The sequence below is a fragment of the Verticillium dahliae genome, genomic scaffold, assembly GCF_000150675.1.
Source record: "Verticillium dahliae VdLs.17 supercont1.34 genomic scaffold, whole genome shotgun sequence".
In the NCBI taxonomy this organism is placed as follows: domain Eukaryota; kingdom Fungi; phylum Ascomycota; class Sordariomycetes; order Glomerellales; family Plectosphaerellaceae; genus Verticillium; species Verticillium dahliae.
The window spans coordinates 1-21,082 of record NW_009276964.1 but is presented as its reverse complement, the minus strand read 5'-3'; the positions used below and the strand labels follow the sequence as shown (position 1 = coordinate 21,082).

Sequence of the window (21,082 nt, the reverse complement as noted above, 5' to 3'; positions counted from 1 at the left end):
ACGCACGTGGGGGGCACTTGACCGTGAACACAAACGCTGCTTGGCAGCCATATTCCTTGCATACATATCCCTTCGTGCTCATGCGTCGTCTTCCGTAAGAGGGAACAGTAGCCTGGCAACCTCCTGTGACGGGGCCTCCCATCCACCAGGCGAGAACTCATCGAATCCTCCCACGAAAACGTTCTGGTTCAGATAGCCGAACCCAAAGGGCTTCCCCTCCATGTCTGCGACGAGCTCGGCATCGAGCCTTGTGTAGTGATCCGTCGCTGTTAAGTCATACAAGGATGGGCTGTCAAAGTGCGAATGGTCCAGCACGCTGGATTGCTGATTGTCATTTGAACCGTTTCCACGCCTTGACGCGGCGCCATGTTCGTGGGGTATATGGCTCAACCGATCCGTGTTTTCCAAATCGGCTCGAAGTGATCTTTGCATACCAGCAGGTGTTGCACCAGCTGCCGTCAAATCCAGCTCCAGGCCTCGCGAGTGTTCTCTGCTAGGTGAAACGTGGTCCGATAGCAGCACCGTGCTTGATCTATCTTGTCGTGATCTCGGCACCAGTCGTCTCCAATGATGGAACCATTGTTGGTGAGATAGTCCTTCCTCTTATGCCATTCCTCAACGCTGCCCCCATTGCCACCCATTCGAACACTACGTGTTCTCGGGCCTGTTTGTCGTGTATTTAGAGCCCGATTCAAGTCATGGTTTCGATTATAGTCCTCGATAATTCTAGCGTAGAACTCATCAGCTTCCTTGAACCTCAAGGCATACTCGGCGGCGAGATTGGAATGTCGAGCTAATCGATGAAGAGAGTCCCAGGCTGCTTTGGTGTTTTCGCCTTTTTCGTTGGTACCAGCAACTGCATAGCCGTCTCTCTGACCTGTTTACGTCCATTTGGGGGAAATGACTAGCATACAGCCCGACATAGGCAGCATGCCAGATGGCAAACACCACAAGTGACGAGTGTGGCAATTTTTCGCCGCATATTTCGATCAAATCACAGATCTCAGCTGCAGCATGGAAGAGCTCCTTAGCACTGCTCGCCCAGAAGCCCGGCGGAGTGATGTCTGGAGCAAAAGTCGGCTCGTCCAACGGCCCATTGGGTCTTCCGCACCTGACGGGAATGAATGGGATATATTCGCGATGAAGCATGATCTTTGAGAGACACATAAGCATGTGCAGCGAAACAAACGCACTGGAGCCTTGCCGACTACTGTCATGTTTGAAATATTCTTCCGAGAGAGTGTGAACCCGAGAGAGCTGTCAGTCATTTGCAGCTTTGTATTGAAGTCGACGAGCTTTCGGGTGAGTCTTGAGAATTTTGCTTGTGCTTCCCATGGAGCAACGCTTTGTTCCTCGGAGAAACGGCCGCCGGCGTTGCTGTAGTGCGATATCTCTCCCCATATGTCAATGAGCTGTACAAAACTGCTGAGAATGTTGGGGCTGTCTGGGCGGCTGGCTGCAGCGGAGACAAGCGAGCCCCGGAGAAAGCCAGTATAGACTTGTCGAGTCAAATCGAAATCTTCCTCAGAACAGGGCAGCTGGATATGCAGGTCTTCCGAGCGTATGCAAGAAGCTCTATCTTTTCCGCACGATAGTATGCGATCGAGAATGAAGCAGCTGAACATTGTTCGCCGTCTAACTTCTCGATCAATGAGAGTCTTCTCGGTAAACGGAGAGGAAGATAAGGACTGAGCCACGTCTCCGACCCCAATTTTGAGCGCCTGTGCCATGCGTATGGCCATGCCAACGTACATCCAAGACCCTAAGCCCTGATGGTCTCGTGATATCCACTGGTATAGACCCAGCAACAAGAGTGCGTAAACGCGCTCTACGGTTGCTCTTGTCATGGCCAGCCTGCAAGATCCCAAAGCTTTGTCGAGAGTATCCGCGAAGAATTCAGAGGCAGCGGCAGCTGCTGGTCTGGATTGGCCTCCACACGGTCTTGCCTCGGGCTGTGTGTCTTGCGGCAAGAGGTCTGGAGCCACACAATGTCGGGCCTGATGATTGGTGGTTGCAACAGTGTGCTTGTCGTGGGAGAGACGATTAACATACCTACTTAACGAGTTCGTCGTGGTATCTCGCTGTCAAGGCGAGGATTCCGAGCAGTACAAGATTCAGCTCTGAAGAACCCGTCGCTGGATCTCTCCGAGACTGGTAGATCTTGTCCTTTAGCGTGGGGGTGTGCAGGAAAGGTAGCTCTGTTGCGAAATGGAGCTTATAGGTGGCCAGTATCTGATCCCAGACATGCCTGTCAAGAAAAGGCGCCGAAAGAATATCTTCGGCGTTCTGCTGACCATCACTTTGCGCATTGGCTGGAGTTATTCTGGGACGTTTTCTTCCTCGACCCGGCTCACTGTCTTGTCGTATACTCGATGGCGCATCTGTCCGTTTTGGTGGCACCACAGATGGGTCTGGCCATTGGCAGCGCTGACCTGCTTTGATGCAATTCTCACAGGCAGCATCAAGCTGGCCTGTGTTGTCGCACTTGATCTTGGACCTCCTACAGCGTAAGCAAGCTGTACTGGACCGCACGCGCGGAGGTCCTTCTGCATCCGTTCTTGCCATTCGATTGGACTCAGTCGGCCTGCAGCGTAGTAACTTGAAAATCCAGAGATTCATGGAACATGGTCCGCAAAGAGGGAGCTCGGCACCTCGGTATAGGTATCCGACATGGGTGCTGGGAGCAATCTTGGCCTTCGATGGGAGAAATCATCAGGTAAATAATGTTCAATAGCAAGCCACCTCGGTTCGCTCAGGTAAGCAGTGGTGGGGTGTTGATCCTCCTTCTGGAAAGGGCGATGGACCAGGTTATATTTTTTGGCAATGGTGATCCAGCACGGTAAATGAGGGCCTACATATTCCTGGCCATCGTACGGAATGGCAAAAGTTCCTTCACGTGCAGCCAAAAGCTTCATGCGGTCTTGGAGATCCTATTGTTGGCGATCACTCCGTCCTTTCAGTAAAGTGAAGGAGGGGAGGGGCAGACAAGCTTCGAGCTCGACTGGGGCGGTTAGTGGCTGTGCTGTCACCAACGACATGGATCCAAGAATGGCAGCACCAATGACGTCGCATCTGGAGATTCAGAGAGGCCTCTCGCGCCCATGCTTAAGCGCCTCCGACATGGCACCGTTTCAATGACCAACCCCGTCACAGTTCCAGCGCCCTGCTGTGACGAAGGAGGGGCGGAGGAGACGATCTGATATCTCCTTGTCACAGCTGCGAATCTGCAAAACCAGGGCCAGGTTTTCATCCAGGTCTCTATCAGGAACGAATCCCAATTCCGAACCATCAACTTTCATCCTTCATCGCAGTCCTGCACTTCCCCCACGCCGCTCCGCCCCTCAATCCAGCTGTCAACCCAGCACTCAATACTGCACGGCAATCAAAATCCTGCACCTCGTAAACTACCTACCTTTGTTGGCTTGGCGCATCCTCCATACGCGGACTTGAACATGTCTTCGGGACACAATGTATGACATGCCTATGACCCTGCGGCTTAAGCCGATGTCGCGCATCATATCGATCGACCTGCTTACGGACTTACTTGCAGGACCCTAAGCTTCTGTACGCCATCAATGGCGTCCAGGCTTACCATATTTCCAATGGCGTGGAAGAGTCTCTGACGCCCGCTGGCCCTCAGACTCTCTCCCTCTTAATGGTACCAACTTCATCACCTTTCGCAGACGCCTCTGGCACCACTGGCACAAACACTCCACCCGAAGACTTTTACTTGCACCTACACCTCCCACCCGAGCTCGATCTTCCTCTGCCAGCCACTACCCAGATCTATCACCAACCTCCCAGAAGCTACCTCATCCCCCGTTGGGACTTGGGCCCCGACAGCGGTGCCTTTACCCGCCTTGAGTTTCCGGATACGGGCAGCCGTCAAGGTCTTCAGGAGGATGTCGATACTTTTGAGACCATCCTGGCCCAATGTACCGCCTTTCTCGAACGCTCTCCGCCTCCGAAGAAAGCAGCCAAGGCTGATGTTCCTCCTGTCTCTACAACCAGGGCTGCAGAGAAGAATCTATCGGGGGCTTCTGGATCCGAGCCACTGCCTGCATACAACCCTGCGGACTATGAGCCAGGCCAGGCTTACGCGCAAGGTAGCCACAGCCTGCATCCGGGTGGCAGGATTGTCCTGGTCGACGAGGAAGATGGTAGTGTCATTGGCGAGTTGACCGAGGGATACCAAGTCGATGACAGCGGTATCAAGCACGGATCCAAAGGTAAGTGGTTGAGCACCTTGTTGTTCGGCTTGGGGTAGAGACACTTGGCTGATTACAAGAATGACGCAGATCCTGTCGAAATCACGCTTCCCGCCGATAGCACCCAGGCTGTCAAAGTACAGCCAGCTTCCCAGGAGTACGTCGAGATGGTGATGCATCCTTCGTACAAGAGGTCATTCCTCGTGAACAACGCTTCGAAGGCATCCAGACTGATCGTTACATCGTCCGATCTTATTGCCAAGGGCTTGCAGAGCGGCGCCGACACGTTTACGCAGAAGACCAAGCCCGTGTCAAAGCCTGTCACGTTCACGCCCGCAGCACACGACCGAATTCGTAGAATCAATACCTTCTCGTCAAAGGCTGCCGGTCTGTCGGCAACGACGGTCACTCACATCGGCAGGTACGCGCAGAACTTCGGTGCTTCCCTCGGTAGGAAGAAGGACGGAAGCGGTAGAGGCTACGACAAGGACGGCAACGTAGTCGAGTCTTACAAACCGGGGCTGCTGAACAAGAGTCTTATGGCCTTCAATACCGTGGCTGATGGTATCGAGCAAGCCGGCAAGAACCTTCTGGGTGGCACTGCCTCGAGTGTTTCACAGGTGGTCGAGCACCGTTGGGGCTCTGAGGCCGGCCAGGCCTCGCGGCACATTGGTGGTGGCTTCAAGAATGTTGGTCTTGTCTACATCGATGTCACGGGTGTCTCCCGGCGAGCCATTCTGAAGAGTGTCGCGAAGGGCATGGTAGTCGGCAAGGTGGGAAACGGAGGTGGTCAGATCATCGTGGGCGGCGGCGACGGTGGCACTGTCTCCCCAGGCACACTGGAGAGGAACAACAGCAACACGAACATCAGCGGGGCCCCGAGCATTCACACTGCTTACGAAGGTGGCAGCAGCAAGGGCAAGAAGCCCATCTGAAGGGGGGCGGCGAAGACTTGATGGTTACGGTGTTGATAGATGCCCATGCCTGTGTTTTTGTTTTCCTGCGGCCAGTAGACCTACGATTATGAACAGCAATGATTACACATGAACAGCATCTGAAACTCTTTTCAACCATGATCAGAGAAACGATTGCCAGGCATGTAATGCCTTCGCCGGTGCATTGAAGACGGCAGGCGGGGCGGGTGGGGCGCGTCTACCTAACGATAAGTGATTTCAACCCGCCGTTGCGCTTATCGGGCAGCAACGTCAGAGTCGCGTCTCGTCGCGATGGTGGTCAACAGGTCACCTCACCTTCACCACCACGGTAGACAAGTCCCTCGAGCGACACGCGGCATGTGTCGATTGTAGAGTTTCTCTGCAGCTAGCACTTCCACGCCTCTCGCTTGTCGTTCGAAGAGTAGGATAGAGCATCTCCGAACAGGACCACCACCCCCACCAGGATTTTGGCGGGGGGGACTATCTGGCAGCTCCACGACAAACGATCGAGCTCAATGTGCCGCTTCGAGATCTTTGGCAGTATCATTCTTCTCATACACGACCTAGCCACTTCGATTCGGTCCAAGAGGCCAGCGGAAACGACGCTGCCGTCGCGTGCTTCGTATGTCACTCTGCTCCATGTCTCCTTCGCCCAACGATGATCTGATTGCAATCGTAGTTCGCCCGTTCCATTATGCTGCACGAAATCCTCCTGTCCTTGTCCGGGCACCCTTCACCGCTCCTGCGAACCGATGGCATCCAATCCAACGCTTTTGCCGCCATCTCGCCCCCCGAACGCGAACTCCTCGCAACCGCCGCACATCTGAGTGACTTGAACATCAAGCTCCTGGGCCACTCGGCCCAGATTTCGGCAGAACACCCCTCGACTATATGCCGGGCCGTTGCAACGGCAATCGAGTCGATTCATCTGGCTGCTTTTCAGCGCAAAGTCTTGGAGGTGGAAGAGACGATTTTGCGGCATGATTCGAGTCTAGTGGGCGCCTACAATATCGTACCCTTGACCGCTGTCATTGGGGAGTTCTCAGGATGGACCAGGCGTCTGGAGTGGCTGAGAGAGGTGGTCCAGTTCATTCTGGGCAAGCACAAAGGTGGAAAGTGCTGCGGCGCTCAGCTGATTGATCGACTGCGCACTGAGCTGCAGAGCGGATACATGGACATTGAGCAGACGGCTCTAACTTTGGTCAAGGTTGCCGAGACGGCATGGCTGAAGCAGGTGTCTGCCTGGATTCTTTACGGCCGATTGCCGAGTCACGGCGAGGGCGACTTCTTCGTCCGACTGGCGGAGGACGGCGATCATGACTTTGTTATCACACCATCACTGCTTCCCAAGTTTGTCACGCCTACGACAGCAGCCTCCATGTTGTTCATCGGCAAATCGCTGAACCACGTCCGCGTAAAGAGCAGTGTCGATTCGGGCCTCATGGGGCTTGACCACCTCTCATCACAACTCCGGGAGCTCTCGAGCCTGGCCTATCCGCTCAACACAGCGAGCTTCTCAAGAGCCATCACCGCTCTCCGCGTGAGCCTATCCAGGACAACGCTTCAAAAGCTCTTACCACTGAGCAGAGTTGTCGAGATCCTCCGCCTGCTGCGCGAATTCTTCCTTCTCGGTCGCGGTGAGTTCGCCATGGCTCTGACACAACAAGCAGATGAGAAGCTTCGGAGCCGATGGAAACGAGCGGATAATCTCGCGTACGACAAACGAGAAGGCCTTGGGACCCTCGCTTTGAAAGAGGGCGAAGTCACAGCGGTGCTGGCCAAGACGTGGGCGGCGATGGGGCTGATGCAAGGACAGCACGCAGACGAAGACGAAGGCCTCGAGCTGGGGCGTGACCTGCTGCGCTTGCACCTCACCAAGTCCAAACCAGCAAGCCCCGTGAAGGTCGGGTCGGTCACTGCACCGCAGAGGTCACGGTCGCTCGCAACAACTCCTTTCCGCAACCTCCTCTTCTCAGTGCCTGTGGTGCTGACGATGCAGATCCCTTCGCCCCTCGACATGTTCCTGGCTCCATCCGACCTACAGATCTACTCAACCATCAACTCATACCTACTCTCTATCCGCCGGGCGCACATACGCCTTACGGACTTGTGGAAGATTACAAGCCTTCGACGGCATCATCCTGCACCACCTGGACCGCCAGGTGGCAGTACCCGCGGCGGTCGATCAAAGGTGACATTGCTTCGTGAGCGCCACATGGCACGTTCCAATGCCATGCGCAGCACCTGGGTCACAGCGAGCGCCGCCATATTCTTCCTCGCAGAAACAGAGGCCTATCTCCAGACCGAGGTCGTCGCCGGGCTCTGGGACGGGTTCCACCAATGGCTCACGTCGAGCGAGGCAAAGCACGGCGACATCAGCGCAGGTCAAGCTCCATCAGCAAGCCGAGCCGCGGCACCCGGAAACTACAGTGACGAAGATGAGGACATCTGGCTCATGCCTTCCACAGCTTCCAGCCCGTCTTCCCCTTCCCAGCAGCAACAGCAACAGCAGCAGCAGCAGCAACACGACCCGCAGTCTCTCGCGACAGCCCACGCACGCTACCTCCTCGCCCTCTCCCACCGCCTGCTCCTCACGTCGACGCCATACACGGACACCCTCTTCACGCTCCTCGTCAGCACGGACCACCTCGTCGCCCTCGTCCACCGCCTGCACAGTATCTGGACGTCCATGGATCTCGAAGCCGACGCCGGCGTCGTCGACGCCTTTGTCGACCTCGAGACGGAGGAGAGGAGCGTCGCCGCCGCCCTCCGCGACGTCGAGGGACGCGTCAAGGTAGGCATCGAGGACGTCATTGCTGCGCTGAGGACCCTCGAGGCCGACTCGGGGTTCGCCGAGGGCCTCGACGGCGGTTCTGGCACGGATGAGATGGACGGCGTCTGGGGTGCCGAGGAGGGGGAGTACACGCCCCGCCGCGTCGGCGGCGTCGAGAGGCTGCTGATGAAGCTTGATTTCGGCGGTTGGTTCGGGGATCCGAAGGGCTTCTTTGGCGATGTGTTCTAGCGACCGGTTGCTTTTCAAAGCCGGTAGCTCGGCGGGGCTGTCGCGTAGGGCGCTGGCAGGTCTCCGGCTCCAGGCGTGTATTTCGGCGTTTGCGGGACACGGTCAGGCTCATTCTTCACAAAATGTCAATGATGGTTTTGGTACTCGGGTACTGTAACGTTGTGGCTTATTCTGCTTGATGCCCCTCTGCAGTTTTGGGAGAATGGTGAAAATAGGAAGCGACTTCATTCTGCCACCACTCGTCATGTCATTAATTTCATTGCAGATACAGTTCCCCTGCATCGCTTCTGGCTCAGATCCTGTAGAGCTTCGTACCCAGAAACCGCCTTTCCCAAACGCCACCTAGCATACCTCCTAAGACGCAATCCTCGTCTCTGGCTATAGGTTATGATATATTACACATGAGCGTCGTGCACGCTTCCTGAATGGCATGGTTGAGGTTGTGCAAACTAACAAAATGAAACCCCGATCAAAACATGATCTGTTAAATGATGACGCCTTCGAACATGGAGGAACAGGTCAGTAGATAGACACAGTTCTCCCGTGACGCTTCGGTTGGGCGCGCGGCTCAGATGAGCGGCGATGGAAGAGACTGTGAACAAATGCCTTTGGGCCATGATCGGCAGTGGAAGACGCTCCCAGGTTGAAGCGGTGTTGATGCTTCCCCGTCTGCCAGCGCTGCTTGATGCAGTCATCGACGAGAGCAATGAGACCTGTGGCTACGACGACATCGGCGACGTTGGTCGCGGCGTCAATGATACTTTGGTCGCTGATCCACATGTGAGACGGAGGCACCCAGTCGCCGGCGCTCTCGTCGCTTTCAACCTGGTTTGGCGAACGGGTCTCGGGGACAATGTGAGCGACAGGTCGGTTCGAGACGCCATCCTGAATGAGGTGGAAGGAGACGACGCCGAGATTCCTGTCTAGCACGCGGCGCCACTGATAGCTGTGTCCCCACCACTCGAATTCATAGCGCTTGGAACCGCTGTGACCTCGTCTAGATATGTCGACGCGGGCATAGTTGGAGAATTCGAGCTTCATGGTGTTGGTAGGTACGGGTTCGCTCTTTGGTTGGTGTTGGAAGGACAGGGAGCGGTTGGAAGAGTGGAGGATCGGACTCTTGTCATGCGACATATCAGACTGTGGCCTCACGTTGCTGGCTGAAGAGTTGACGCCGGAACTGGCATGCGAGAGCGTTCTGTGACCGCCAAGAGCCTTAAAGGCATTGGTCATGGATTGCTGCATGCCAGAACGCTCTCCAAGAGACGGAAGATCGTACTGCCGCTTACAGCTGCAGATCTCACGACCTGAGTCCCGGCAGTATCGCCTCAAAGAGAAGTCTCTCCTAGCCAGGTCGTGCATGCGCAGATGGAAGAGCTGAATGGCGAGGCGGCGACGACCGGGTACGGCGGTATCGACTCGGAGGTTGAGATTGCCGTCTGGCGTGGAATCGTCATGCCGTATGGAAAGCCTTTCCATGGAAGGAAAGAGTTTGGCGAAGTCCTGGGCGTTGGACGGTGGAATAGCGGAATCGACTAGATGCCGTTGGTGGTAGACGGGCAAGGGGAGGCTTTCATTGTCATCGTAGCTCTCCAGGTCGATCTCCCGGCAAAGGTCGTTTTCGGAGGCGAGACTCGAGTCAAAGGTGTCGACAGAGGCCCCCGGACAGCACCTGGTTGAGGGCGAGATGTCTTCTTCGTAGACTGGCTGAAATTTGGCAACAGGGCCAGCTTCCTTGACCGAGGCCTGGGTGCTGGCGTATATGGATGTTGGCGCGGTGCTTTCGGAGTGATATGTCTCGTATGAGTCGCAGGACTCGGTGCTGGCACGAGGCGGCCGACTGTAGGTGATAATTCGGGGTCCTGGTCTCCTGGATGCGTTGGGCATGGTGATGTGTGATGTACTGCGTACGGTGTGGAAGAAGGAGGAGGAAGGTGTAGAGATGGGTGATGTTGGCAGGTTGGTGTTTAGGTGTGAAGAGATATAGTAATGTATTGCTTTATGCCTGAAGAATTGGTAGTGGCAGCGGTGGTGGTGGTGGGTGGAAGAAGTGATGGCAGTTGTTGTATGGCTGGGGCACTCAGAAGAGACCGAAGGTGCCCACTTGGCAGGCAACAGACACGGATAGATGGGGTCTCCCTGGTTCAGGCCAGGCCGAGGCGGATGGAAATCGTTGGTAGAGACAGGGTCAAGAGTGAAGGGGGCTTGGAGGGCAGGCGGACAGGGCCTAATCTCAGGTGCCGAGTCTTTTTGGGGAGAAAAGCAGCTGATGGGGGTGGATGAGGATGGAACAAGTTTGTTTGGTAAAGACAAGGCAAATGGCGGCAGGAATTGCGCAGACTGAAGTGGAACTTCCTATGTTCTGCTGGCAACGAGCCACCTGGGGGCTACCTAAGCATCCGCAGCCAGATCATCTGCCTGCCGTGCATCATTCGAGGGGCTTGACATGGCTTGACATGTCCGGGGAGAAGGATCGCCGTCCATTCGCACCTGTTCCTCAGGTAGCTCCCGGAAAGAGTCCCAATACGGCAAAGACATGGGATGGACGGGTCGATGCGATGGTCGATGGAGCCACCATGTGGTGACTACGGCTCCCCTGCTTCAGCCTGCAACTCCGTCTGGGCCCGGCCGTAGCAGGGGGGTCTGAGAAAAGATCAGGCGTTGGGCGTGCCGTTGTGGCATGTTCAGGGGTCTAGGTACCTACCAACCGTACCGTAGTGCGTACATGGGTAGTGGGCTGTACCGTGAGGTCGCGTCCCGAGTTTCCCTCCCAGGCTTCCCATCCAGGCTTCCCATCCAGGCTTCCCATCCAGGCCAGGGACATCTGCCAACTGCAGCCCCCACGCCTGCTGCAAGTACCCAAGTCCCTGCTACCTGAGTCAGGCCAGTCGTCGTCGAGACCCAAGCCAACCCTGAGTTGGCGGCCTACCTACATTGCCTGCCCCCATCAATCCACCACACCCAACCAACTCCACCACGACCTTCATCACCATCGGCTCCTTCACACACGGGAGTCTGTCAACGGAAACGGAAGGCGACAGAGAAACATGCCCCATCTGACGTCTTTGAGCCGATGTCCAAGACATTTCGTACAGCATTGCGCACGATGCAGCCGCCGTTCTGAGACAGATAGGCACGCTGACATGTCTCTCAGCAGGACACAGCGCACGCGGCATGACCTCATTTGGAGAGATAGAGTTGGCCCTCTTCAGGACGAAGAGGCAAACGAGAAGAAAGACGACCGACCATTCTTGCATCACACCGCCAACATGACGATGGCCTCTTGTCTTTTCTTTTCTCTGAGTTCCCACGACGCTGTCCCTCCCCTTGCGAGCGTCCAAATGATGGCGACAATGCATTGAACTTGACGAATGCCTTCGTTGCCATGGGCAATGTACCGCTTGTCTGACGACTTGCTTGATACATCACATGGACCACGCCCCATCAAGGGGTGCTGAGGATCCGGACACGGTACCATCGCTACAACTCCCCTGGTGATCCTGTGCTTCTGACGGCCCTTTGATAACCAAATCGAGAACAAATGCGGAACTCTGATCGGTTCGGGCAGGTTTCGCCCTGCCTCGACAGACATGAACTTCGGGCACTTGGGGCTGGTGTTCTTCATACTGAAGCCCTCCCGATGTGCAATTCTTCTCGCTAACGGGAAACCACAGCAATGACACCACTGCGCCTACACACCCTTTCCAAAGGTCCTCTGCAGGTCGCCCTCGATCGAGCCTTGGGTCACAGCCGTGTCAGCTTCTCATTCGCTGGCCCGACAGGGCCCTCTGCCGCCCGCCGCCCGCCTCTGTGAAGCCTCTCATACTGCACGTGCTCTTGCTGCCGTCGTGGACACTGTGGCTGGCTACCTGATCATATACCAAACAGGGCTCATAAGCTCCCGACGTCTTTCGTTGGACCACAGCACGTCCTGGCACAGCCATGTTGTCACTGGACATCTGGGTCTTCCGCCGTGTAAGCCCTCTGGCGGCCCAACTTTGCGAACCGTTGGGCGGCTGCATATCTGCGGCGGCATAGGCAACTAGATGTCCATGCGATGCCGGGTCCTCGGGATGACCCTTCTGCTGGGCGTCGTACTACGTACGCCTCAGGGAGCTCCCTGTTCCTCTCTCAGGGGGCTGCATATGCTCAGCGCAGTTCGGGCAACAGTCGTCTCTTTCGATCGCCTACCTGGTCGAAGTGCGGGCTGAACAAGGGCTATACTTTCCTGGCGTCGTCACCCACGGCGCGAAGCACCAGTCAACAGGTCCAATGCCTTTCTGCTGTTCTATTGGTGATGGCTTCTCTTACACCACCCACACTAGGTGTTTCGCCCTCGACGCTGATTGTCTTGTCACACACTGTCGTAACCACACATTTCCCCATGGATCTTCAATGCCTAGTACGTCAGCTTGGTCAGTAAGCATCCGGACGATGCCGTAGTAAAATGCTAAACAAGGAATTTCTAGTGACCCTTTAATGATGCATGCCCTCCCCAGGTGCATACCCCCATTGTCTTGCATTCTCATTCCCAGTCTCCCAGCCGCCAGCCTTCGTGGCATATGCGCAGCTCCTCATTCGTAATCGTGACCCGCGCGAGAGGAAAATGAGTCAGATATTTTGGTTTATAACATGCATTGGAATTGGGACAGAGGCATTAATCGTGGAGCAAACGACAGGTTCCAGAGCGAGGCACAATGATATCAGGGCGGGGCATCGATGGATGCTGTGCTGCTGGAAAACTCCGCGGGGAAGGCTGCCGTCGGCATATGCACGGAAGAACGCTATCTTCCGGCAGCGATCAACATAAGATGGATAGAGGTATATTAGGTCATAGTAGTAAGAAGGGCAGAAAGGTAACATGCACGGCATGGCGTTCAGTCCATTCGCAAAGACGTCCGTCAGGGGTCAGACCTAACATCATCAACGCTGTGATTTTAGGGATGAGAAGCATGTTTGGCTAAGGAGGATAGTATAGAATACGTGAAAGTACTGTACACTTCTGATTCCTTCCGCCAGTCGAATCATCTCACCCTCTCAGACAGCATCTTGAGCAATCGAAATTCCACAGCTCCCAACGATAAGTTCCATCTGACCTCGCGATTATTGGCGTGTCCACTCGGCCTACCAGACATCCAGGGTCGCCGACAACCAGTCGCGACTGGGTACCGGTCAAGAGATCGACACGGCGCGCCGTCCTGGCGTCTCACCGACTGGTTCTAGGCCGAGTCGACTAGTGTGACGATCGTGGAGGAGTCGCAGATCCATCTGCGGCGTGGACACCGTCGACGCGATGGCCATTCGATACCCTTTGGCGGGGGATGCTCGGCTGGCGACTTTGTAGAGGCGAGTCGCCGCCTCTTGGACGTATCCCCGTGGCTGAGGCGGGATCGAGAGGAAGGCACTGCAGGCTGGCCCATGTCCGATGTCATCATTCCAGCCACGCACGCCAGCTGACATGAGCAGATCTACCCCGCAGACCTCCTATAGGGCACCTAGGTAGGTATAGTAGTTGAGGTAGGCCACAGACATACATCATGATGTGAAGCTTTGTAGGTACAGAAGCCTGAAACTCCAGGAAGTCATCATGTTCTCGAACCACTACGTACGTCAGTCGGGACTGTAGCAAGGGATGCCACTAAACGAACAAAGCGAAGGGCAAGTCAACGATACGACCCCGCCATTGCTCCAAGAAAATGTCCTCAAACAGGCCCGGTCGCTCGTCGAATCTACGTCCAACCAACCCAGCTGCGCGGCATCACGCGCCAGACCTTGACCTCGCCGCTGCGTAGGTCATCAAGCTTGAAGCTTTCCATCTTGACCTTCTTGTTCTCCCGGCCCTGCTCCCATGCGCGCACCTTCTTCTTCGTTCCGTCCCACTCGGCCACAACACCTACGTGATCCGGCTTGCCGACCTCAGCTGTGTACTTTGCGTGCATTGGGCCGTGCTTGCCCTGGAACTTGGCGTTGCGGATCGAGACGATATCACCCGCCCTGATTTCGTCGAATTGCTGCGTGGACGCGTTGGCGAGATTCGAGTATACTAGAGCACCGTATCCGCGGGTGCCCACAGGTAACAGCACGTCCTGGAACGGGCGGAGAAGCTCGTGGACCAAAGCCTGAGGGGTGCCATCGCCAATGACAGAGTCCTTCTTAGATGTGACGGCGTTGGCGATCACACGCCCGTATCGCTCGTATGCCTCCTCGAGCTGGTCCTGGCGCAGCGCGCGCGGAGGAGGTTCATGTCGCTGTTCTGCCTCGATATCCGACTGGTCGTTGGGATCAAAGGCCACTGTGATGATTGTCTGTGAATAGTCCTGGAACAGCACGTAGATGGTACGAGTGACAATCGTTGCGCCTTGGTGGTTCGAAGTCGTCTCGTCCGATTCGTAGTACAAGTCGCGCCGGCCTTGCAGCACTGGCGGAACCTGCTTGGCCTGACGCCACCATCCGCTCTGTGTTGCGAGATCAATATCATTAGCAATGAACCCAGATTCCATGGACGGGCGGTGTGCGTCTATGGACCTCCTGATGTTCACAGACGGCCTCGACACATCCAAAGATTGACGACCGGGAGCACGGTTGGCCGGCGGTGCTGGTGGTGGGGCCCTCGTCTGGGGGCCAGGCGAAGGCAGAGGAGGGGGGCTCTGGAAGTAGGCCTCTTCTTCGATTTTCGGGGTTCGCTGGCCATAGGTGCTAGTCCTTGGCGGTGCAGAGTAGTTGTAAGGGTCATATTCCTCATCATGCGATGGCGTCGCTGCCTCCTTGCCAGGAGGTGGAGGTGGCGGAGCTGCGCGTGGGACATCCACCGAACGGCGCTTGTCTGCGGGAGGAGGTTGCGGTGCCTGGGATGGTACAGGCGGGGGCGCTTGAGGTGCTTGTGTTGGGACCGGGGGAGGAACCGCTCTGGGAGCAGTACCAGACGGAATGGGTGGTGGGAATGAAGGCGGAGGCGCATCGGTCGCAGGTGACCTGACTGGGGTGACATCTTCAATGCTCGAGTCCCTAGCATGGGATTTGAGGGCATCCTTGTGCGGCGCGGAAGATGCAATGTCTGTGTCGTAATCTCCCTCGTACTCTGTCACTTCCTCGTCATCACCTTCCACATGTCTTCCGGAAGACAGCGGAACAGTAGACAACGTGTCTAGCGTTGACTGCCGGCTCAATGGACCTCCAGGTGGCGGAGGAGGAGGGGATCTGGTTTGGCCGGCGGGCACCGCGGGTGCTGCGCCAGGAATTGGCGGTGGCGGGCGGCTGTTGCGCTTGCTTGGGGCCGGAGGCGCCATTGCCATGGGCGGTGACGACGAAGTCTCGTCGCCAGAGATTGGGACAATGGGCGGCGGACGAGCCGAGATAGGTGATATCGGGGCGGCCGGAGGGGATCTAGCCGCAGGCCCGGAGACATCCGATCTGGTTGCATCGTGAACAGCACCCGACATCTCGTCGCCGGATTCAGAGCCTTCGCTCTGAGACGCTAATGCCGGAGGAGGTGCAGGAACAGGACGGGCTATGGATTCAGTCAGTTCAAGGTAGGCGGGACTACCGACACAGCAGAACCTACCTTCGACAGGAACAGGAGGAGAGGGCTGGTCTGCCTGCCAGGGATGGGAGGACGGCGCAGCTAAGCCTTGCGAAAGAGGCTGCTGTCTTGTTAGATCACAAGTATGCTTATTCGCGCCGAAGAATTCTTACGTCTGGACGCTGGAGGGGGAGGAGCGACATCGTCCTCCTCTTCGACATCCTCCGTAGGGCGTGCGGGAGGCGGGGGAGGTGCACGAGGCGAAGTGGGCGACCTGGGCGACTGCGGCTCCTCGGTTTCGGTAGGTTCGGAAACACGATGAGGGGCGCTCATGCCGGGCAGCGCCATCATGCCTGGCACAGGTACTGGAGGCGCTGCGCTGATGGGCGATGCTGCCTCCTCGGCTTCTTCAGCGTGTTGTTTGTCGGCCTTCTTCTTCTTGGGCGGTGCACTGGCTGGTGCTGGACCACCAAACAGCGAATGCATGCCCATCATGCCCATACCTCCGCTCATTTTTGCCATCCTGGCACGGAGCTCTTCCTTTCTCCGGGCTTCAGGGTCGATATCCTCATCATCTTCCTCTTCCTCTTCATTCGCGGCTTCCTCCTCTACGACATCAGAGCCATCCTTGGCGGCAGTCTTATCGATCGACGCCCGAGGGGGAAGAACAGGTCCGGGGTTCGTAGGGATGCGAGACATGCGGCGAGGCCTCTCATCGCTGTCCTCACGCTCGGTGAGATCCTCCTGTTCCTCAGTCGTGTCACCCGCCCCCGACATATCGGCTTCATTTCCATCGTGGTATGGCTCCACAGGGCCCTTGGAGGATTTCCGCCTCGGCGGAGGCGGAAGTCTGTCCGAGTCAATCGAAGTCCTCGCACCGACATCATCGGCGCCAGGACCTTCCAGCACAGGAGAGGTGACGTCTGTGCCCTCAGTCGGGGCTTCTGGGTCATCGTGGCTTTCTGTGCGTGCCTTGGCCGGCCGCTTTGGCTTTTCCTTTTTGGTGACCGATTCGGCATGACGCTGTGCTTGTTCCATCTGCTGTTTCTGAAGCAGAGCAATACGCTCTTTCAGGCTTGTAGGTTTGGGCTGATCAGAGTCACCGTCGTCTTGGTCGTTGGAGGTGGAAAAGCCAGCCTTTTCCGCGTTGTCGTGGGCCTCGGCTTCTTGCTCCTTGATCTCGGGATCTTCCTCTCTCCGGTACACTTTCGTAGTGGGGGCTTGCTGAGGCGGCGGGATGTAGGCGTTGCGACTTGGAGGCGGAGCGACGAAGGGCTTCCTGATAAATGCAGAGCCGGCAGCACCTATTCCACTAGGCTTGAAGGGTGCGGGAGGCGGCGCCGACTTGTTGAAAGCCGCGATGCGGTCTTTGAAGGCATTGCTCGACGGCTTGTTTGAAACGGGCGGGCCGCTCGAGAGCTTCGCCTGCGCCGGGACGGGCTTCGCGGCAGGAGGAGAACTAGAGGCGACATGCTCGGCAGCCTTGGGCACAGGAGGGGCGGGAGCAGGCTCCGTAGTAGCTGCGGCAGTCGACTCGGGAAGACTTTGGGTGATCTCCTTCGGAGACTGAACAGCGCCGTCGGCCGGAGCTACCGGTGCCTTGGACGAGAGGGGTATAGTGATGGGAGCGGGCTCTGGAATGTTGTATGCCTTCTCGGGCTTCTCCTCTGGAACAGGCACAGCACGAGGGGCTTCTGGCTCAGGCTGTCGGGTCGATTGGGGTTCTGGCTCCTGCGCCGGAGCAGGCACCGGGGCATGTGCAGAGGCAGGCAGTGAGGCGGCAACCGCGGGCTCGGACGGCGCAGCAGCAGGTGGTTCGTTCTCCTTCTTGGTGCGAGTTCTCACAGGTCGAGGTGGTGCTTGAGGCTCGTACTTCTCGACAAAGTTACGGGGGAAGATTCCTTCGTGCTTGGTTCCGGCGTCGTCAACATATTCGCCAACGTACCAGTCGTCATCTTCTTCTTCGGTTACGGTGATGATGACACCGGGAGGGAATTGCAGGTCATCGTCGTGAGGAGAGGAATATTCGTACAGCGCCTTCACTTTGAAGGGCACAGCCGACATGTTTGCCTCGGATCTGCGATGCTTCGCAAGGCAGACAGGCAGGCGAATGGACGAGGGGGGTGGTGATGGTTGGAGATGCGAAGTGGGAGCTTGGTGTTGTTAGGCGACAACAGAGAGGAGTCGTCCCGCTGGAGGCAACAATGGGCTCCTCAGTGGGGCCCCGTGGTCGTGAGCACTGGGCACTGAGCAGTGGGGTGGGCGCCAATCAATGACGAGGCTGCCTTGGCCGCGTCCCACACCTTCCCTCACCTTGCCATCCTTGCACGCCTCTGTCTCGGTGTCTCTGGGTACCACTCTAGTCCGAGGTAGCTCGACCTGATGAGGTCACAGCCCAGTGATAAGCTGGCACCAGCCTGCCTCTGTCCGGATGTGGGCGGAATCTTCAGAAGATCAGCGACAGAGGCCTAGGACTGAGGTCATGAACATGTACTGACTTCGCTTTACCAAGAATCGCGCTATCAATTCGTCCGCTGGCCTTCCATGTACACACCAAGCAGATGGATGGATCCGTCATCAAGAGCTCATCCATCGCTTACCAGTAACACGCATTGCATAGTTCCGAATTGGGACACAAAAGCCCGACAACTCTCATGCCAGCACCACGTGCAAGTACGCCAGCGAGGTATCTTGTGTTTCAAACCGTATCATATGACCATGGGATTAAGCACTGCCGCATTGCGCTGGCTGTTCACGTATGCGTAAGGTAGTCACCAAGGAGGAGCCTGCAAAGACCGCGTGGCTTGCACCCATTAACATCCAACCATTCCGGGGTGGGCTGCCAGTAGTTCGTGAGCTTTGGCACCAAGCGATTTGTGGGACGCGGCTTTCTTCGGGTTCATGGTAAGACTCTCCCGTTTCGAAGTGAAGAAGATTACATCGGCTTTTGGGAGAAATATTGCACCTGCCGGAACAACAGTCATTATTGAAAGGATGACCTGCAGGCCACAGACTTTTTCTCACCCCACTAAGGTACCCCAGGCGACATACTCCCAACATGAAAAAGAGCTGCCAATCAGCCTGCTCTGCATGTCTGCTCCTGCACGCTGCATTATTTTTCGAGCTAAGTGGGAGAATGGGTCTGGGAATGCAATGCAATGGGGTTATGCATCAGGGGAGGAGATGCATTATTGAAGGTTTACCGGAATTACCTTTTTCGTATCTACTACTTAACTAATATACTAATACTTAAGCCCCTATACCTTAAGCGCAAATATTTACTAATTCCTATTTCTAGTAACTATAATAGAGCATCTAATTAGTTCCGACCTAATCCCTTACTTAATATTTACCTTTTATAAGTATATTATTATCTATTATAGTATTACTAATCGATCGAACCTACTTTATTAAAAGGCACTATACTATATTCTTAGATAATATTACTATTATTAGATAATTAAGGGTTAATAATAATATTATTATCCCTATATACTTAGTATATTACTAGAGATATATATCCCTTATCCCCTTTTAATATAAATAGATATATAAAGTGATACGAATAGCTAGGTGGAAGGGCCTGCCCTGTGGCCGTGCCTTGAGGCCGCCTGTGGCCTGGCACGTGGCCTGGCCTATGGCCCTGCCTGAGGCCTGTGGCCTAAGGCCTAACTGCCTAGGGCACGTGGCCTGACTTATAGGCCCGTGCCCACTTACCTATATATATACCTACGTGGCCTTCCAACCCAGGTAGACCAATTTATCTATCTTACACCTATAGAACAGCTACCTAGTATCTATTATATGTTCCTAGCGTGACGCCTGCCTAGTCCCTAAGACCCGACTCTATTACTAGCCATAATAGAGCCGTAGCCATTTCTATACATAATAGCTTAGTTATAGAATAAAGAGATAATAATAGATAAAAGGAAGGGAGAGATAAAAGTAATTATATCTTAAGAAGGAGGCATCGAGTTAAGAAATAGATCGAAGATTCTTATAGCCCTTAATAAGAGCTATAAAATAATATATTTTTCGTTTAGATCGAAGGTAAATAAGTAGAAGGGTAATTAAGAAGAAAGTTATAATTAATTAAGAGAAATACTTAGATTAATCCTAATAAGAATAAAGTATATCTTAGAAAGTATCTATTCTTAATAATTAAGAATATATAAGTTAGATAGGAGTTATTATATAAAGGGGATTTATAAATATAATTAGAATTAAATAATTATTAAATCTAAAAACCTAAAAAAATAGGTCTAAGGGATACCCTCTATATATTATAGATTAACCCTTAATAGCTATATATAGATAAAGCGCTTAGACTATCTCTAGACCTATAGGGGAAATAGAGTTAGATTTTAAGCTCTAGCTAATAGAGTATAAGAGATCTTAAATACTTATTAGTAGAGGATAGCTCTATAGAATATTATAAAGATTATATTATTCTATAGCTATAAATTTTCTCTATTTTATAATATATATATTATTATAGTTTAGCTTTTATTTAAGCTATTAGAATAATTATAAGACTCTAACTCCTTATAACTCTTATACCCCCCTATAAAGTAATATATATATAGGTATATAGATATAATAGCTTATAGCTTATAGTATATATAGAGGATAAAAAAATAAAACCTTATAATATTATTATATATAGGGAAAAAATTAAAACCCTATAATATAGAAAATAAATAAAAAATATATATTATATTATTATAGGAAAATCCGAAGATAAAAAACCTATCTTATATTATAATAGGAAAATCTAAAGATAAAAAGCCTATTTAATACTTAATTTTAAGTACTTTACTATATTTAGGCTATTTATAGTCTATAGGTATAGTATTTAGACTCCCTATTTATATATATCTATATAAGGTATTATAGGTTATCTTATTTAAGCCCTTAATAAGTATATCTACTATATTATACTAGGTATATATAAAAAAATGCTATATTTTCTTACCTTTTAATAGATTTCGGTAATAATAGAATTACCTATCTATATATTTAACTTTTTTATAGAATTTAGGATTTTTAGTTATTTTCTTAGCTCCTTTATTATCTATTAATAAAGTAGGTATTTTAGGTTTATTTAAACCTAGGCCTTTAGATATTTCTAAAAAAATAGAAAAAATATATATAGTTTCCTTAGAGGCTTCGTATAAGGTTATATATTTAGCTTTATAAGTAGATAAAGCTATTACTTTTTATTTAGCTAAAACCTAGCTTATAAGGTTATTCATTCCTAAATAGAATATATATCTAAAGGTAGAAGTTCTATCTTCTAATATATTACTCTAGCTAGAATCGCTATACTTTATTATATTTAAGGGTTTATTATAAGTATATATAAGACTTATATCTAGATATTTATTTAAATAAGCCT

The 21,082-nt window shown here is 53.5% G+C and overlaps 5 protein-coding genes across 5 annotated transcripts; 2 read left to right on the top strand and 3 right to left on the bottom strand.

The window, feature by feature from the left end:
• Window positions 1–78: 78 nt before the first annotated feature.
• Window positions 79–2,565, bottom strand: VDAG_10241 (uncharacterized protein; the record flags this gene model as incomplete). Its single annotated transcript, XM_009659858.1, has 6 exons — window positions 79–266; window positions 435–493; window positions 556–756; window positions 878–1,210; window positions 1,276–1,920; window positions 2,057–2,565. The coding sequence occupies 6 exons, from the start codon at window positions 2,563–2,565 to the stop codon at window positions 79–81; spliced, it is 1,935 nt and encodes a 644-aa protein (XP_009658153.1).
• Window positions 2,566–3,260: 695 nt separating this feature from the next.
• Window positions 3,261–5,143, top strand: VDAG_10240 (uncharacterized protein; the record flags this gene model as incomplete). The annotated part of the gene is made up of 3 exons (XM_009659857.1): window positions 3,261–3,470; window positions 3,551–4,229; window positions 4,299–5,143. The coding sequence occupies exons 1-3, from the start codon at window positions 3,453–3,455 to the stop codon at window positions 5,141–5,143; spliced, it is 1,542 nt and encodes a 513-aa protein (XP_009658152.1). The 5' UTR covers window positions 3,261–3,452.
• A 694-nt stretch (window positions 5,144–5,837) lies between these two features.
• On the top strand, window positions 5,838–8,165 carry VDAG_10239 (Spc97/Spc98 family protein; the record flags this gene model as incomplete). The annotated part of the gene is made up of 1 exon (XM_009659856.1): window positions 5,838–8,165. The coding sequence occupies one exon, from the start codon at window positions 5,838–5,840 to the stop codon at window positions 8,163–8,165; it is 2,328 nt and encodes a 775-aa protein (XP_009658151.1).
• Window positions 8,166–8,371: 206 nt separating this feature from the next.
• VDAG_10238 (uncharacterized protein) lies at window positions 8,372–10,052 on the bottom strand (the record flags this gene model as incomplete). The annotated part of the gene is made up of 1 exon (XM_009659855.1): window positions 8,372–10,052. One exon carries the CDS (start codon window positions 10,050–10,052, stop codon window positions 8,685–8,687), a length of 1,368 nt encoding a protein of 455 aa, XP_009658150.1. The 3' UTR covers window positions 8,372–8,684.
• A 3,681-nt stretch (window positions 10,053–13,733) lies between these two features.
• VDAG_10237 (SH3 domain-containing protein) lies at window positions 13,734–17,748 on the bottom strand (the record flags this gene model as incomplete). The annotated part of the gene is made up of 3 exons (XM_009659854.1): window positions 13,734–15,672; window positions 15,727–15,786; window positions 15,858–17,748. 3 exons carry the CDS (start codon window positions 17,746–17,748, stop codon window positions 13,895–13,897), a joined length of 3,729 nt encoding a protein of 1,242 aa, XP_009658149.1. The 3' UTR covers window positions 13,734–13,894.
• Between the last annotated feature and the right edge of the window lie 3,334 nt (window positions 17,749–21,082).